The following is a 16,411-nucleotide window of genomic DNA, read 5'->3' as shown; positions in this document are numbered from 1 at the left end:
TGGTGCTGCCGGGTAACGGCAGCGGGCGCGGGGACCCGCCGCGCGGAGCGGCACCAGGGGGCGCCCGCGGGCCCCGCGCGGCGGCGGCGGCGGGGCAAGATGGCGGCGGCCGGCCCCGAGCAGGTCCGCACGCGGCGGGACACGGGCACGGGCACGGGAGGGCGGCGGCGCCGTCCCCGCCGGGGTCAGGGGGGTCCGGGCCCGCGGTGAGCGGGCGGTGCGGCCGGAGGATGCTGCTCGCGGAGGAGCGCTCGGGCGGGGCAGCATTTTCCCGCGGTGGGCGAGGCCGGTGTGGTGCCGGAGCGGTCCGGCCGGGGAGGGGAGAGAGGGAGCTCGGGCGGCGCTGCCCGCCCCGTGCCCGGCGGTGTCCGGGCGGGACCCGCTCGGCCGGGCCGGGGAGAGGCGGCCCGAGGCTGCTGTCCGGGCGGGGCGGGGCGGCCCGCAGCGGCGCCGTGCTGCCCGAGGCGTGGGTGTGCCACAGACGGCAGTGGTGCGTGCCCGGCAGTGAGGCGCCCGGCACTGCACTGAGGCGCGGGGCTCTGGCCGGGGCGGGAGGCGGCGGGTGCCCCGGGGCCCGCAGCTCGTGTGTGCTCTGCAGGGCCACACGGGGCCCGGACATCTCCGTAAACTTGTCAGGTCAAGCACCTTTCTCAGTACTATCTCCTAACTCTTCAGCAGCAGAAGAAAACACGGTGTTGCTACTTCAGCGTAGACATGTGCAAGTGCAGTTACTTAAGTGTAGCTTTAGGATTCAAGTGAACAAACTTAATTCCGTCCAAAAGATCAAGCTTCTTCTTTGAACATGTGAATCCCTAAATAACAAACCGTTCCGTTTTGGACAGCTACAAAAATACATTAAAGATTTATTTTCACTACGAATATGTACAAGAGTTTCCTCTATTAATTTGTTACATTGACAGGAAATCCCTTACAATGTCATAGCTTCAGATTATTACACGAAAGCCACTCTGGCCACGTTCCCCATGCCAGGTGTGAAGCCTCACAGTATCTTTCTCGATGCTGCATGCAAGCAACAGGAGTTGAATGCAAACCCTGTACTGTCAAACTAATTTAAAAACTGTATCCACCATGCTCTTCTTGAATAGTCACTGAGAGTCTATCACATATGAGCATGGAGGGAACTAAAATCCTGTGTACTGGCAGATGACGTGCAGGATTATGTCCTGTATCATCTCTGAGAGGTAAAAACTTGATGAATTTCTTGGTAGCTGGTTTTAGGTTTTTAACTGTAACAATGTAATTAATAATTCCCATCTGCCATGATAAATATTAAAGTCATATATTGTCTGAAAGTATCTAGATTTTAAATTTAGTCATTATGTTAGCAGAGGTTGCTGTGGTTCTAAGTGCGTATTCTGACAGCAGGGTGGCAGACCGAAAAATTATTCTCAACATAATATCCAGCATATTCCACCAGTCAGTTTACATTGTTTGCATACATATGTGTGTGTCATTGTAGCTAATTTACGTGCCTTTTAAAGCTAACCCGTGCCCTGTGTTACAGCAAAGCTCTAACGGCCCGGTGAAGAAGTCTATGCGAGAGAAGGCTGTGGAACGCAGGAACGTTAATAAGGAGCACAACAGCAACTTCAAAGCAGGATATATTCCAATTGATGAAGACCGTCTCCATAAGACAGGGTTACGTGGCAGGAAAGGCAACTTGGCCATATGTGTGATTGTTGTTCTTTTTATTTTGGCTGTCATCAATCTGATTGTGAGTATAATAGCTATGGCGTAAGTAACATTAGGTCGTGTTTCATTCTGACAGTTCACTAAAAAAATAAAACTTCCAGGATAGCCAAGGACTTATAATGTACTGAAGGAGATACCCACTTTTCTCCTTTCTTTTTAGTTCTTTTGTAGTCTGAGCAAGATTAGATGGAAGAATGGTGTAAATTTCAGGCATGGTTATTTCGGTTATCATGGTCACCCCATGAGAAGTGTTACTAGTACATATGAATTCAGGATATATGGCATATAAAATATGGTTATATTTTACATTACAGAGCTGTATGTGAACCTTCAGAATTAACTAGGTACTGCACTTTAAAACTCCATTGTTCTAATAACCACATTTTTATTGCTTGGTCAATGAGAAATAATAAATTATTTTTTGTAATTGCACATCCATCTCTGAGGATGCATTCTTGCAGTTCAGCGTTAAGTATATACCAAGCTGAACTGTTCAGGAAATCTGTTTAGTCAGTGGTTACCCTTAAACAAAAGAAAGATGTAACTGTGGATGCAATTGAACATTTTATATATATAGAAATAATTTTAGCTACTGTTTCTAATACGTCTAAAAATAATTTTAAATGCTTTTCATAATTAAATGAATGTGTTATGATGTTTTCAATAGGAACAGACTACAGTAAACTCATACTTAAACCTCACTTAAACATTGACATTAATAATTGTTCAAATAAAACATCTAATTAATACAATAATTGTGGTAGGAAGATCCAAACAATCAACATGATGATTGAAAATGTGTTTCTCTTTCAGATTACCCTGGTTATCTGGGCAGTGATAAGAATTGGTCCCAATGGTTGTGACAGTATGGAATTCCATGAGAGTGGCTTACTGCGGTTTAAGCAAGTGTCTGACATGGGTGTTATACATCCCTTATATAAAAGCACTGTAGGAGGGAGACGGAATGAAGACTTGGTGATCACTGGGAATAATCAGCCTGTAAGTTATAACATGAATTGAAAGTTTGTGAGCAACACTAGAGAATTACACTCACATTGCTAATTTGAAACATCATTAAGTTCATGACTTTGTTTCTGAAGATTGTATTTCAGCAAGGAACAACCAAGCTTAGCGTGGAAAAAGACAAAACTTCTATTACCAGCGATATTGGCATGGAATTTGTTGACCCACGAACACAAAATACTTTGTTCAGCACCGACTATGAAACCCATGAATTTCATCTGCCAAATGGAGTTAAAATATTGAATGTACAAAAGGCCTCTACAGAGAGGGTATGTCTCTTATCTTTTGTAAGTAACAAGAATACAGCCCATTGTTTGTTTGTGTAAAAGTAGAGTTGGGTTAGTGGTTTTATAGAGGGTTGAGTGTGCCTTTGGAAGCACTGAGCAGTCGTGTTGCAGAAAAACCACTCACAACTATGAATACATAGGAGGAACAGGTTAAGTGAAAATGAGGGGTAAATTTACATCATCTGTCTTAACAGGAAGCCTGTATTTGGTACAAGTGTTAGCTGTGTATCTCATAAAATTGTCATATAAATTGTTTCTTTTATACAAGAAAAATTAATTTCACATACCTTCCAAAATTCACTAATCTTGTTTTGAAACTGAACGTGGGAAATAACAAATATGCAGAAGCTAATAGCAGAAGGGCAAAAAGTACATTCAAGGTTTTTATTAAATTGCACAGCACTACTCTTGGTAATTAAAGTTACTCAGACAAATGCAAGTGGCACATTTTCATTAAGATGTAATACAGCTTTTTTGGTTATGTTCTTAGATTACAAGCAATGCAACCAGCGATCTAAACATAAAGGTTGATGGTCGTGCCATTGTCCGGGGAAATGAAGGTGTTTTCATCACAGGCAAGACAATTGAGTTTCGAATGGGTGGAAACATGGAACTTAAAGCAGTAAGTATTTCAAATTAAAGCAATTCTTCTTACAGCTTAGTTTCAAATCTAGGCTGATAGTAAACTGATGTAGCTTTTTGTCATTTCAAATTTTATAAAATTACTCATGCACAGAAGTCATTTGGATTTAAATAGATGGTTTATTACTTTGCAGTTAAGTAGTGGTTGAATAGTTCCAGGTAATAGTGATTTACCACTATTAAGACACCAAAAACCTACAATGCAGTTAAAGCTAATATATTGGCCTCTGTACTGGCATGAATACCAAAGGAAGTTAATCTCCTCTGAAAGCTTAACCAGGGTTGGCAATGTTTGCCAGAAGAGCAGAGCATATAGTTTGGAGCATTCTTTGCTGCTGCTCTAAGATTCACTGGCATTTCTTTAAGATTTTTGGAGATTAAGATGGTAGTATATATAGAACGATGGAAAAAAAGGATAAAAATAAAGGTATATGCACTTTCAAATGTGAATGAATTTCGTGCATGAATTCAAACACTGTTTCCTGTTTCGTGTCCATATTTTATATTTACTGCATTTGCTAATAAGAATGTAAAGTGGAAAGTCACCCTACTGCTGTCTTTCTCAATATCAATACACGTACATTGCTGTATATAGTCAAGAAATCCACAGGCATTGCTGTAATTGTTATTAAAAAATTAAACATTTGCATACATACCTTTTTTATTACTGTTGATTCTACAACCATCCTAGACGTGTTATTTATCCATTAAACCAGCTTGTCCTTCTCAAAAACAATATGCCTTATTTACATTAGAAGTTGTAATTCTACAACTTCTTTTTTTTTTTCCTGTCTCCTTACTAGGAAAACAGCATCATCCTGAACGGAACTGTGATGGTCAGCCCGTCACGACTGCCAAGTTCTTCTCACGGGGAACAGTTCAATAACGGCAACTGGCTGCGCTTCAAGCTGTGCATGTGTGCGGACGGGACGCTGTTCAAGGTTCAGGTGACAGGGCACAACATGGGCTGCCAAACCTCTGTCAATCCCTGTGGAGCCACGCACTGAAAGAAACTGCTGCAGGGACAGGTCTCCTCCGTGTTTACACATATTTGTATGAAGTAATTGCATGCCTTCAAGGGTTTCTTTTTTTGCAGCAGTTTATGCTAACATTTCTTACACTGTATTTTTAAGGAAAGGCTGTTACAGTCAGCAGTATTAGGTCATCATCCTGTTAGCTGCAGTACTGGCACTGAATCTATAAGCTTTCAGTGTACGTGCATACTGAAGTACCTTCTCGAATTGGGATCAGTAGAATATATGTAAAGAACATGATCTTGCAACACCTCTACTGCCTACAGTAGTCTCTTGAGGAGGTTTTTGTCCTGTCTCAAGACCTTGAAGACTGCTGAGAATATAACCACAGTCTGAAGTACTTCAACACGAATGTCAACTTTTTGTTGAAAATAGATTTTCCTAGGATGGCTGAAGTGGCAGACTTTTCTCTGCTTTCTTGTTGATACATTGATTTACCCCAAACTTAGGTGGTTTACCAGATGTGTACTGAGGGGTAATGCCAGATTCACTTAAAAATATCACATTATTTCTGCCATGTATTCTCATGTTATTAAAAAAACTGTGCTATCATAAATAATATTTGCAAAGTAATACTGAGTATGGAAATGTAACTTGAATTTTGAAGTAGTCTTGCAGTTATTGAAGTGTTGCTTGAACTTCCATTCTGTCTGTGCAGTTAATGCATTCTGCAGTTGTTTAATTTATGTGAAATACTTACAAAATGTGTTTATATTAGAAGTACATTTTTAAAGATGTACTTACAACTTGCTTACTACCCAAAAATAGTGTTTTCCGAGGTGCTCTAATGTGAACAGTGTCTGAGTCCATTACTCGATAGGTAATAATCTAAGCTTAACTGTTGCAGCAGTGTCTGAGGTCAGTTCTCTCCTTCCCCATAATTTTCAGTACTGATGCATTACCGAAACATCGGAATTAAATTCTGAAGTTAAACTGCAGTTTTGTAATTCTAAACGTGATGGGAGGACATCAGACTAAACACGTGTATCAGAATTTGTCAACAGTGAAACTATGGTGAACTGGGGCCTGCTGCAGCCTTCCAGTGGCATTTGCAGCAGTGATGTGTTTTGAGCTAAAAATAAACCAGCTATTTATAAGATTCTTTCTTTCCCCACCCCATGTATTTCTTCAGTTTAAAATAGCTTGGTTTAGCAGTAGCGTCAAGTAATCTTAATATTGGAGGTCTCAAAAAACTGTTTGTAACAGCTTTTTGACAAGATTTTTGATAAGCACACCCTTCTTTACCTTCAAGTTGCATAAGTTTTACACATTAACTTCAGAACTGATTATTTGTTACATAAAGGTAAACCATCTACCCTTGTTTTACAGTGCTTAAAGTACATAGGATTCCATAAAATACAAATCAGCTCCTGCTGTAACAAGAAATTCAACTCTAAGGCCCCAATTTCTGAACTTCATGGAAGGCAGTAAACGCTCATACAGAACGTGTATGGGTGGAAGTGGTTGCTGGAGGGATATTCATAAGTCAAGCATTACAGCACACGGGGGAGGTCAGAGGAGTTGTATTTCTCTCACTGCTCAAAGGCAGATTTTGATGCTCAGTAGTTGTTGGGGGTTTGGGGCTGGTCAGCAGTGGAGCCGTTCTGACAAAATCAGAATAAGCAGAATATAATGTAGCAAAAACCACTGAGTTCTCACACTAAAGATTACGGGGAAGTACTAACATTTTGCATACTGTTTTTATGGACCTCAGACTTTTATCAGAGATAATAGTTACTAAACACTTTAACACACATTTCGCTGCTTTACACCCATCTTTGCTGCTAAGCGGTAACTCAATTTCTGTTACAGTTAAAAGGAGGAAATAAACTAACATTTTTCAAATTGTCACTCCTGCTAATGGCAGCTTGTCACTTTCTGTATACAAATGGAAACACAAAATATAAAGAGCAGTATCCTCAAAGCTGACATACATCTTGAAAATGCCTTGGTCAACTAGATTACACACGTATTAAAGCTCTTCTCTGATTAATACTGACATGTCTATATGCTAGTATTGGATTCCCATAATTATCAAGAGTTCTTTTTAAAATACTGTGTGCAATGTACAGCTGAAAGATTTTGTCACAAAGGTACTCTTAAATCATGATCTGCAGAATTGTTTTTGAAGTGTGGATTTTTTTTGTCAAAATGTAGCAAAACCAGTCATAAAAATACCAAATGAAATAAATTATCAAATTTGCTAGCCACTCTGTATTGTTAATATATTTTATATTTATATTACACAGTTTGAGAAACGTTGGCACCACACATGCCTTCTGCTGAGCATTTATTTATCTTCTAACTGCCTAAGGTACATTTTTCTGTATGTATTAAAAGCATAGAGTAGAACACTGTTTATTTCAGTCCCACAGATGCACTTAAGATTTTTTGTGTATAAAGTGCATTCTACATGCCTGTGTAAAATGCTATACTGGGTACGCTGAAACAACTTGCATGTGAAGAGTTCTCACCATCTCTAAGTGTGGTGGTTGTTCCAATGGGTGAAAGGCTGTAGAATTTCAAACGTTTGTTTTGAAATAAAACAATAAATTTTATGATGCAGCTGCTGTTCAGAAGTGTTTATTTTAAGAATATGAAGAATGTGTAAGAAACTGGAAGTATAAAAATTGTTCCACACCCATTTGTCAGAGATTGTATGTGGTGGACTTTGCTTAGTGTAATTGTGTGCAGTACCTGAAGCAGAGTTCAAAAGTCTCCACTGTTGTTAGATCTCAAGCTCCCAAGAAGCTGTGTTTCTCGACAAAAGGCTGGAAAAGAAAAAAAGGTTCTAATTGTTTTTTGGGATAGATGGAGGGAGGGGGAGGTTACCAGTTTATTAATGTACTTTTTGAAAATAAGACTCCATTCTGTTTAATGCAGAACGTTCGTAATGCTGTGGTTATTTGGTGTTGATTTTTTAAAATGTTTTTTTAAATGTCAAACTACATTTACTTTCTGTTCTTGTTGTGCTGAATTTAACCATAATTCTACATTTGAGATTTAGATACTATGGATAACCTTCACTTGCATGTCATAGCTGTGGTCCTTTACTTTAACCTTCCTGGATCAGTGGGAACCAAGTCACAGCGTATTCTTCCTGCTACACATCACCGTTCAGAGTGCCAGTGGGATGGGCAGTTCTTACTGAATTGCTCTTTTACCAGAATATCTACTATTCCAGAAGATATATCAAAAACAGCAGTAACAGCTGATTTGAGTTACAATAATATTAGAACTTTTGTGTGCTCTGATGGAAGAAATGAAGAGTGGATGCTAAAACACCTGAACCTCAGTAACAACCTGCTTTCTGAACTCACTTTAACTACTTGTACAAATTTACCCATTTTAGAAACTCTAAACCTCAATGGTAATGCCATCCACACCCTCACACTGGATATGCCTACACCTGCACACAGGTCTAAAAAGTACAGCACTGTTGATCGTCTCCTGCCTGCTTTGAAAGTATTGTCAGTTGAAAGAAATAATCTTAATACAGTTCCAAGAGGTAAGCATTTCAAAAATCTTTAAGGACTTGACTCCCAAGGGGTAGGTTGGTTTTTGATATAACTTATATACCTTACTGAATCTAGAGTGTGACTTTCCCAATTTATTATGCTTAAGGTGAGGGAAAGTTTCACTGGCAAATATAGAGGTAGAAGTAAATCAGTTGTTTGTTTACTTTATTAGGTTTTTTAATAGTCTTAGCAACTGTACTGTGTTAATAGTAGTCAAATATAACCGGAGCAGTATTCTTGCTTGTTGTATAGAAAGGAGAATAAGGATCTTTGGAAAAACATCAGCCTCTACATTCCAGTTGTGAACCTTAAAGGTCAAAAAAATTACAGACTATGAATTTCATACTACCCTTCAGAAGGAAATCAACACTATTAAATAAAACTTCCTGCAGTTTCAGTATTTCAGAGACAGGAAAATATATTTTGTTCATTCCAAACAATTTTGCTCAGTACCTTTAATACTCAATCACAGTGACACCTTGGTGTAACAGGAGAGGACTGTAAGGTTTCAAGAGATTTTGAGAAAGGCTTTGCTGGTCACTGAACTATGCTGGGAGCTTAGCCTTTATGCAGGGATGATTCATAGTGGCCAAATGGTTTAAATGAAGCAGAAGCTACCAGATGTCCTATACAATATGTTGAATTTATTGATGTCTGATAACACCATCAGATTCATTAGAGTTTGAAAATACAGGACAAGTGATGACAAAAATACCACTTACCCCACAAAGTCACGCAAAGATGATAATATATTTTCCCCTACACAGGGTCATAAAAGTTCTGTTCTCCTTTTATGCTGTTAAATAATTCTCTGGCACAAAGAAAACCCATATCACTTAATGATTTTGTAGTGTTTGTACAGACAAGGTATCTATATAGACAGTATAAAAACCTTACATTATAAAATACATTGATGAAGATTTGATTTGGTTTTATAGATAAATATGACTGCCCATTAACAGATGCCTTAGAAGGTCAGTCAGATGAATCCTCTTCTATAAGAGACTCAAATTTTTTAAGTTCAAATTGCTGTGCATGGTACCACCATACTTTAAGTTATACTTTAATCCTATATTCATTTAAATACATGTTCAAAACATTATTGTCCAGAATACTTCACTAAAATTCTGAGGTTTAAGCTCTGGAAAGAAAACACAAACAGCAGTTTTACAGCAGAGGTTTCCCACAGAGAAACCCTTCTCCCAGCTCCCCAGGAGTGAGGCTGCTGCCATACCAGTGTGTATTTTTGGCACAAGTTTAAATTCAGGGAAGTAGCCACAGTACAATTCCTCACACAGGTGCAGTGATGAATTTATGAACTTACAGAACTTCTGTATGCCTTTCCTATCACCCACCTCTAGTTTTATACCAGGAATGAATCATTCCCTCTGCTTTTCACAATAAACCCGAAGATCAATTACTCTGCAAACAGAGCTGCTGGCTGAGAAAAGCTATTTCTGGTAAACAAGGTGACACCAAGGGCAAAATTGTTAAGAAGTAGCAGCTTCTCAACAATGCTGTATGATCAAAAATCACTTTGGAGTGACACTGTGGTGCTGAACACTCATCATCAGTGGGGATGCTGAGTGTTCAAATGTCTGCCTCTCCCTTGGGCCTTGCAGGCTGGAGCTTCAGGGCTGTCTTCACAGCACCTCAAAAAAATGAGGTGTCTCCAGCTATCAAGTGTTCTGATGTAACGTGGATGTTATTGTAACTAGGATACACTGAAGATGATAGTGCCATGCTTCATAATTCACAGGCAGACGGGCACAAGCAACAACATGGTTTTGTTTTCATTTCTTTTACATCCTAAGAATATAGTTCAAATAATTCCACAGATGAAAAACTCCCATGAAGGCGTGCATGCAAATGGATAGGAGATACTGTATCACCTTTTTCATCTTTATCTTTTACTTACAATTAACATATTTAGATCTTGTCAACTCAATATATTTTACCCTTTTCACATTCCTTTCCTACCTCTAGTTCTCCAGAGAAGCTTGCTCAAAGTACAGAGATCAAAATAATTTTGATAGCAGAAATAAATGCTAGTACTTTTATGAAAGTGTCAGTTTTTAAGACATTCATTAACGGAATATTTTAATGTGCCAGCTGTTGATTCTATGCAGCTTTTAGAATGGGGCAACCACTGATCAGGAAAGGCATAACACAAAGGCTGCAGCTACTCATTGCAATAGTGGAATGGAAGGAATTTTGTTGCAAAGCATTTTATAAAGACACTGGATGCAGTTGGGAAAACAAGATTATAAAATGTAAAATAGGGGGTTTTTTTCTTCCTAGGACTAGGACTCCTGCAGTCTTTACAAACTGTCCATATGTCATCCAATGCCATACAACATATTGACCCAAAGGATTTTCAAAACTGTTCACAGCTGAAGGACATTGACCTGCGAAACAACAAGATAACTAAAATTCATCCAGATGCCTTCAGAGATATCAACAAATTACAGGTTGTAAAGCAATACAACTGTTAGAATATTTTATTTTAATCATTAAAGATATTATTTACCAACTATTAAGCATGATTATATGGTTCTTATTATAATACTAGTGTATAAATAAAAAAACTAGAGCAAATGGTGAAAATAATTTTTTTATATTTGCTTTTTACATGTAGGAAAACACATGCTAAAATGTACAAGATACAACCATAAATTCACAATTTCTCTATGCCACAAACCAATCTATAACTGCCTTAAACACATACATGTCCCCTTCTACCCCCATCCCTTCCATGGCAAGAGCCCTGCAGCTCCCTATTCACACAAAGGTAAGTCTACAATGGGAGAATTCTAAACACCACAATTTAAACTTTTCATCTACATTAAAAAGCTTAGATCAACTTTACTGAAATCCTAAACAGATGTATTGTTCACAGAATTACAGAAGTGCTTGTACACTAAAACACTGTTTTAAGATGTTGCAGTAAGAATTCCATTGTAAGCCTTATCAAATTAATTCTGAATTATCTCCAAATAGGTTTTGGATCTCCGTGGAAATGCTCTGACAATCCCTCTACCAGAGATACTACTCAGTTTGAACTTTTTTCAACTTGAAGTGTATTTGTCAAAGAATGCCTGGATATTTAACTGCAGGCTAAATGCTTTTAAACATTTATTTCATTTTGTCTTTGACTCCACAAGGAAAAAATGGAGCCTTTCATACAGTAAGTCTGCCAACAACTCCCAGAAACCTCTGCTGTATCTTTCAAGTTTCCATTTAAACTGCAGGGACGAAGTTTTGATCAAAAGGGCCACAGTCCCAAAAGGGAACACATCAGTGCTGACCTGTAACTTGGACAACATAAGAGGTATGTATATCAGGAACTCCATCCAAATGCTGCTAAAATCCAAATGAATGCAGAATGATCAAATAAATCTGGTTTTTAAAAGTATGTTTCTAAAGACACTGTTTAAAAATTACTGAGTAAGAGTTTAACATGCAAAAATATTTCATTAGAAAGTAGTATTCTGCTTAGAATATTTTAAAGTTAGGTTTCCTGACTCTTGATCTCCTTCCTTACATTAAAGGAGGAAGTGATGCCAATTAATATACAAGTAAGTTTCAGTAAGTAATGCATTGCAAACATATTGGTTCATTTTGGACTGAACAAAGGGCCAAATAATGGGATGGCACTTCTGAAGCATGTAGAAAACCAAGAAGGATGCAAGAGTTTTCAGTATTCAGCTACAGCAAAATAAAATGAAAGTTTATTTGCAGAGAAAAAAAGATTTCTATTTCTTCTAAAAACATACAGCTACCGTAGCACACACTTCACTTACATTTAAAATTAATAGAGATCATTGAGGGTATAAGTAACAAAACCTATAGAGCCAAGACTTACCACACAGATTGAAAACTAAGACCAAACTTAGACCAGAAGGTGTATTTGTCACGAGCCATAAGGCAAAATGGTTTAACTTTAAAGGGCTAATAGCACTTGGAAGTGGTAAGGCTTTCCCCTGGGAATACTTCATCCCCAAAAGAAAATATCAGAAATGCCACCTGCTTTGTCTGTTTACAAAAAGAGTCACAAAAACCTGGATAGACATCAGCACACTGGACTGCAGCAAAACTTAGCTGGGAACAAAAGCTGTTCCAAAGACAAAGCCAAAAATACAAATTGTAAAGTCTGCAATTAAGACCCCGTATGTAGTGTGTTTTTAGATGGCAGGCAGTGGGCACAGGCCCGCGATATGGTTTAACAGGCTTTGTACCCTGTCAAATTATTCGGGATGGATAAAAGGAAAATGGGGTTTATAATAAACTGTTAAAATTATGAGAGATAGTCCAGTGTACGTTCTTAAAAACATCACTGGACCCTGCAAACCAAGTATACTATGCTTTTAACAAAGACTGAGTTTGTATTTTCTTTCATTTCAGGCAATGGAATCTCTTGGTGGACACCTAAGGGCAGAATTTCAAAAAATCAGAGTCTTCCTCATATGACATTGGATAAAATGAATAATTTAGTGATACACAATGCTGAGAAAACTGCTGAAGGATTATATTTGTGTCTTTTCAATACAACAAAAGAGAAGTATCTCATTTACAGTATAGAGGTGAACGAAGAAGTTTCAGCATTGTTGGTTAGAAAAGCCAGGGACACTAACACTGGTTTTAGGCAGAACGAAACACAGCCAAACTTTGCACTGGCTGTCTCCCTCTCTGTGGTCATTACATTTCTTTGTGCTTTTTGTCTGGGTGCTTTTGCTAGACCCTACCTGGAAAGACTTTGGAGACTCATGCGCAGGAACAAAAATTCAGGTTCAGAACAGACATATTCTAATCAAGCTTTTTCAGATGAAACCTTGAGCAGAGAGCCTTCTGCAAGCAAGCCAACAAATACACAGCATAATACATTGTTTTGTGATGAGCATTCTTTAAGAAACACACAGATTTTTCCTACAGAAACTTCTACTGTGTATCAAAATTTTTCTGGCAACGGTGTACATTCACCAAATCCCAAAGCAGAGTACCAGAAACCAAGCAATACTGAGATCAACATGAAGAAAATACCAGTGTTTCCAAAAGTCCAAACTAGTATAGACAATAATGAAAGTACAGATATTTATGATACTGGACTATTTTTTTTAAGGACAGATTACCGGAACAGCAATGCACAAACCCCAAACAGGAAAGTAAGAAACAACTCTGGTCTGCTGCAGTCTGAGATCACAAAAGCTACACCAAGTGCTCCAGAAAGAAAAGGTATTGTTTCACATAATGAACCCAGGCATACTAGAAAATTTAGGCAGGGAATGCAAAGCCGTGAAGAACAACTTGGTCTAAATGGCAACAAAAGTATACCTAGTGATATTGTACATTTTATTTCACCCAGTAGCTCCAGAAGAGATGCAGATATTGAGAATTTAAGCATCTATGAAATAATAGAAAACTCTCCCCTTACAAAGCATGACTGTAAAACGATATATTCAGATGAAAAAAATGCTTCAGCTGATGTATTTGGTGACAGCTCTTCAGCTGAAGGGATTCCATTCACAATGAGTGACTGTAGTTCTTTAGCAGACTTTGAACTGGAACAGCCTGATGTTAGTGACAACCTGCCAGTCTATCAGTCATCACTAGATGAAACGAATACAGACAGTGGAACTGAGAAGTTCGCAACACCGCCAGAGTCTCCAACCATTACTGCTGAACTTCAGCAGATTTGGAAAAATCAAGAAGAGAACAGTTCCTATTTTGAAACCACTATTAATTATGGATCAGACACCACCATGTATGAAACAGCATCCCCTCATTCTGATAAATGCAGTGGTCACATAAGTGTGTCAGATCCAGATACAGTTAGTACTTCAAGTCAAGAAATTCCAGATACATTTGATTATTTTACTAATGCAGAGTCAACAGCACAAAACTCTGTATCTGATTCTCTCTACTGTCAAAGTACAGATTTTGGTAACACGGTACTTAAGTTAAAACATTTTCCCACATATGACACAGAGAAAACTTCTGAAGAGGATGGACTGCAGCTGTCTCTGCTTCTCAGAGAACCACAGCATTCCCTCAGCTTCAGTCACACAGAACAGAAAGAAAATGCACCAGCAGGAAGTACAGAAGAAAATGCACCAGCAGGAAGTACAGATGAGGACATAGCCAGGAAGTCTCCTGAAAAGAATGATGGTGAAGCCGACATTACATTAAGAAGAAACATGAGTACATCTGAGGACAGTGGCTTTATTTTTGCTCCTATTGATACTGGCTTGAATGAAGTTGTAAAAGAACCATCACCGCTACATTCCAGCAAAGAATCATCTCTTCAATTGCTACCTGAACACACATTTGAAAAACATTTCATGTTTGTTACAAAGCAAGATGACTTGCTACCACAGGTGAAGCAGGCTTGTGCAGATAAAATGCAAGGAGGTTCTGATGAGAAAAATTCTGATGGATTCACAGAATTACAGGATACCAGCAACTGCAGTCTGCCTGATGAAATGCAGACTTGTAATCCTACAGCAGATCTGCTTCATCTTCGTAATTCTTCAGAATTCACAACAGATGATCACTTCCAACTGGATCAGAGTGATGAAGAGGATACATATTCCTTCTCAATCCCACAAGGTTTCTTCAATGAAAGTACACCATACAGTTCATGTTCCTTCCCACAAAAGCCTACAGGAAATACAATCTCTGAAAGCACTGATTCCAGCAAGATGAAGGATCATAATACTTTGACAGAACTGGAGAACCATTCTGATACAACTGTAGAACACATCCAAAATTCCAGTGAAAATCTCAACCAAAGAAGTCAGACAGATTCAGGACAGGAACAGTTTTTTGTTAAGAAGAAAAGAGCATTTGATGGATTTGCTAATATTTTGCAAAGCAGAAGAACAAACTTCAATAGTTGAAACACAAAATGGTAATACTAAGCTCCCACAGTGTTTATGTCATTACAGCAGGTGCAAACATTATTTTGTTTTAAAGTGAAATTACTTCTGTTTAGAAGGGTACTCGTAAAAAACCCAATAACAGACTTTACAAAAAGCTACTCTAGAATATTAATAAAGCTGTTGCTGAATTATATTTACTTTCTCATTATTGGTAGTTGATACTAATATATCACTTCCCTTGGAATTTTCTTCAGATACTCACTCTTTTGTCCTTTTGTCTAAAATAAATGCAAATGGAAATATACATTATATACTATTGTGTTTTCTTATGGGACTCAACCTATACAGTGAAATGGTACATACTACTGTCTCCTGATTTTTGAGACAGATTTGTGGATTGTCTCTGAATTCCCAGTGTTGCAAAGATAAATAAAGTCCAATAAGTATTCAATTACATTTCAAAAATTTCTTTTTAATCTGGCAGAAGAGAGAAAACCACCTTTCTCAAAGAAACAGAATAGAATTCAATTCTTGCAGAAACATCAATTATAGAAATGTAGCTATAATGAGACATCACCCAAAGTTTGCAGATGTGGTGACATAGGCAGGGTAATTTTAAAAAAAGGACAAAGGATCCTACACCCACTTGAGAATTTCACTTAAGAGAGGAAAATCAAGAGCAGTTCAAAACTGCTATTTTAGAACATCAGTAGCCAAAAGATAGCAAATGTAAGGTAAAATTATCTCTGTATATAGCCCAAGGCCCTTTCAACAGACTCAGTACCACTGATGCAGTCCTTGAAGGGAAATGTCATCATGAAAGGGAGCAGACTCAGCTCTAGGAAAATGCAGGAAGCTGGCTACAACTCTGGGAAAACTCTCACAAAGACACAATTAACTCCTAAAACTCCAAACAAAAGGAACACATTTCAATTCCATCACAAGACGAGCAAGTCCAATGGCACACTACATCACTGAAACTACCTTTAAAGGAAAAACTAAGAACAAAGAGCCATTGCCAGCTTTCATTAAAGCTCATTATACACACAAATTCTTTGTGGTCAAAACAACTTTAAAAACGCAATGCCTGAAAAAAGCACTGACTTACTATTTTGGTATCTATGGGTCTTCAAACACCATTAACAGTTTTCCAAGGCCTGTCACCTTTTGGCTGTTGCAGCTGCTAACATGTTAAGAAATCTAACTATACAAGTAAGGCAATTTTGTGAATCACAGGGGAAAAAAATCCACTCTAGTGCTCTATTGATATCTCATATACTGAAATGTTTTGTCATTTCCTTGTGCAACAGTCCAAC

The 16,411-nt window shown here is 38.3% G+C and overlaps 2 protein-coding genes across 2 annotated transcripts; both read left to right on the top strand.

Annotated features, from left to right (window-relative positions):
* The first annotated feature begins 76 nt into the window (after positions 1 to 76).
* On the top strand, positions 77 to 7,262 carry SGCB (sarcoglycan beta). The gene is made up of 6 exons (XM_083861915.1): positions 77 to 123; positions 1,526 to 1,735; positions 2,527 to 2,712; positions 2,814 to 3,005; positions 3,514 to 3,645; positions 4,469 to 7,262. The coding sequence occupies exons 1-6, from the start codon at positions 100 to 102 to the stop codon at positions 4,670 to 4,672; spliced, it is 948 nt and encodes a 315-aa protein (XP_083718041.1). The 5' UTR covers positions 77 to 99; the 3' UTR covers positions 4,673 to 7,262.
* A 449-nt stretch (positions 7,263 to 7,711) lies between these two features.
* On the top strand, positions 7,712 to 15,222 carry LRRC66 (leucine rich repeat containing 66; the record flags this gene model as incomplete). The annotated part of the gene is made up of 4 exons (XM_083860798.1): positions 7,712 to 8,207; positions 10,519 to 10,688; positions 11,218 to 11,548; positions 12,622 to 15,222. The coding sequence occupies 4 exons, from the start codon at positions 7,712 to 7,714 to the stop codon at positions 15,111 to 15,113; spliced, it is 3,489 nt and encodes a 1,162-aa protein (XP_083716924.1). The 3' UTR covers positions 15,114 to 15,222.
* Between the last annotated feature and the right edge of the window lie 1,189 nt (positions 15,223 to 16,411).

The sequence above is a fragment of the Zosterops lateralis genome (assembly GCF_965231275.1).
Source record: "Zosterops lateralis genome assembly, chromosome: 5".
NCBI lineage: Eukaryota > Metazoa > Chordata > Aves > Passeriformes > Zosteropidae > Zosterops > Zosterops lateralis.
This window is presented reverse-complemented; position numbering and strand designations above follow the sequence as displayed.

Coding starts and splice junctions, on each gene's coding strand:
- SGCB (XM_083861915.1), top strand. CDS start 100: ATGGCGGCGGCCGGCCCCGAGCAG. Junction 124..1,525: donor CGGCGGCCGGCCCCGAGCAG/GTCCGCACGCGG, acceptor CCTGTGTTACAG/CAAAGCTCTAACGGCCCGGT. Junction 2,713..2,813: donor TCACTGGGAATAATCAGCCT/GTAAGTTATAAC, acceptor TTGTTTCTGAAG/ATTGTATTTCAGCAAGGAAC.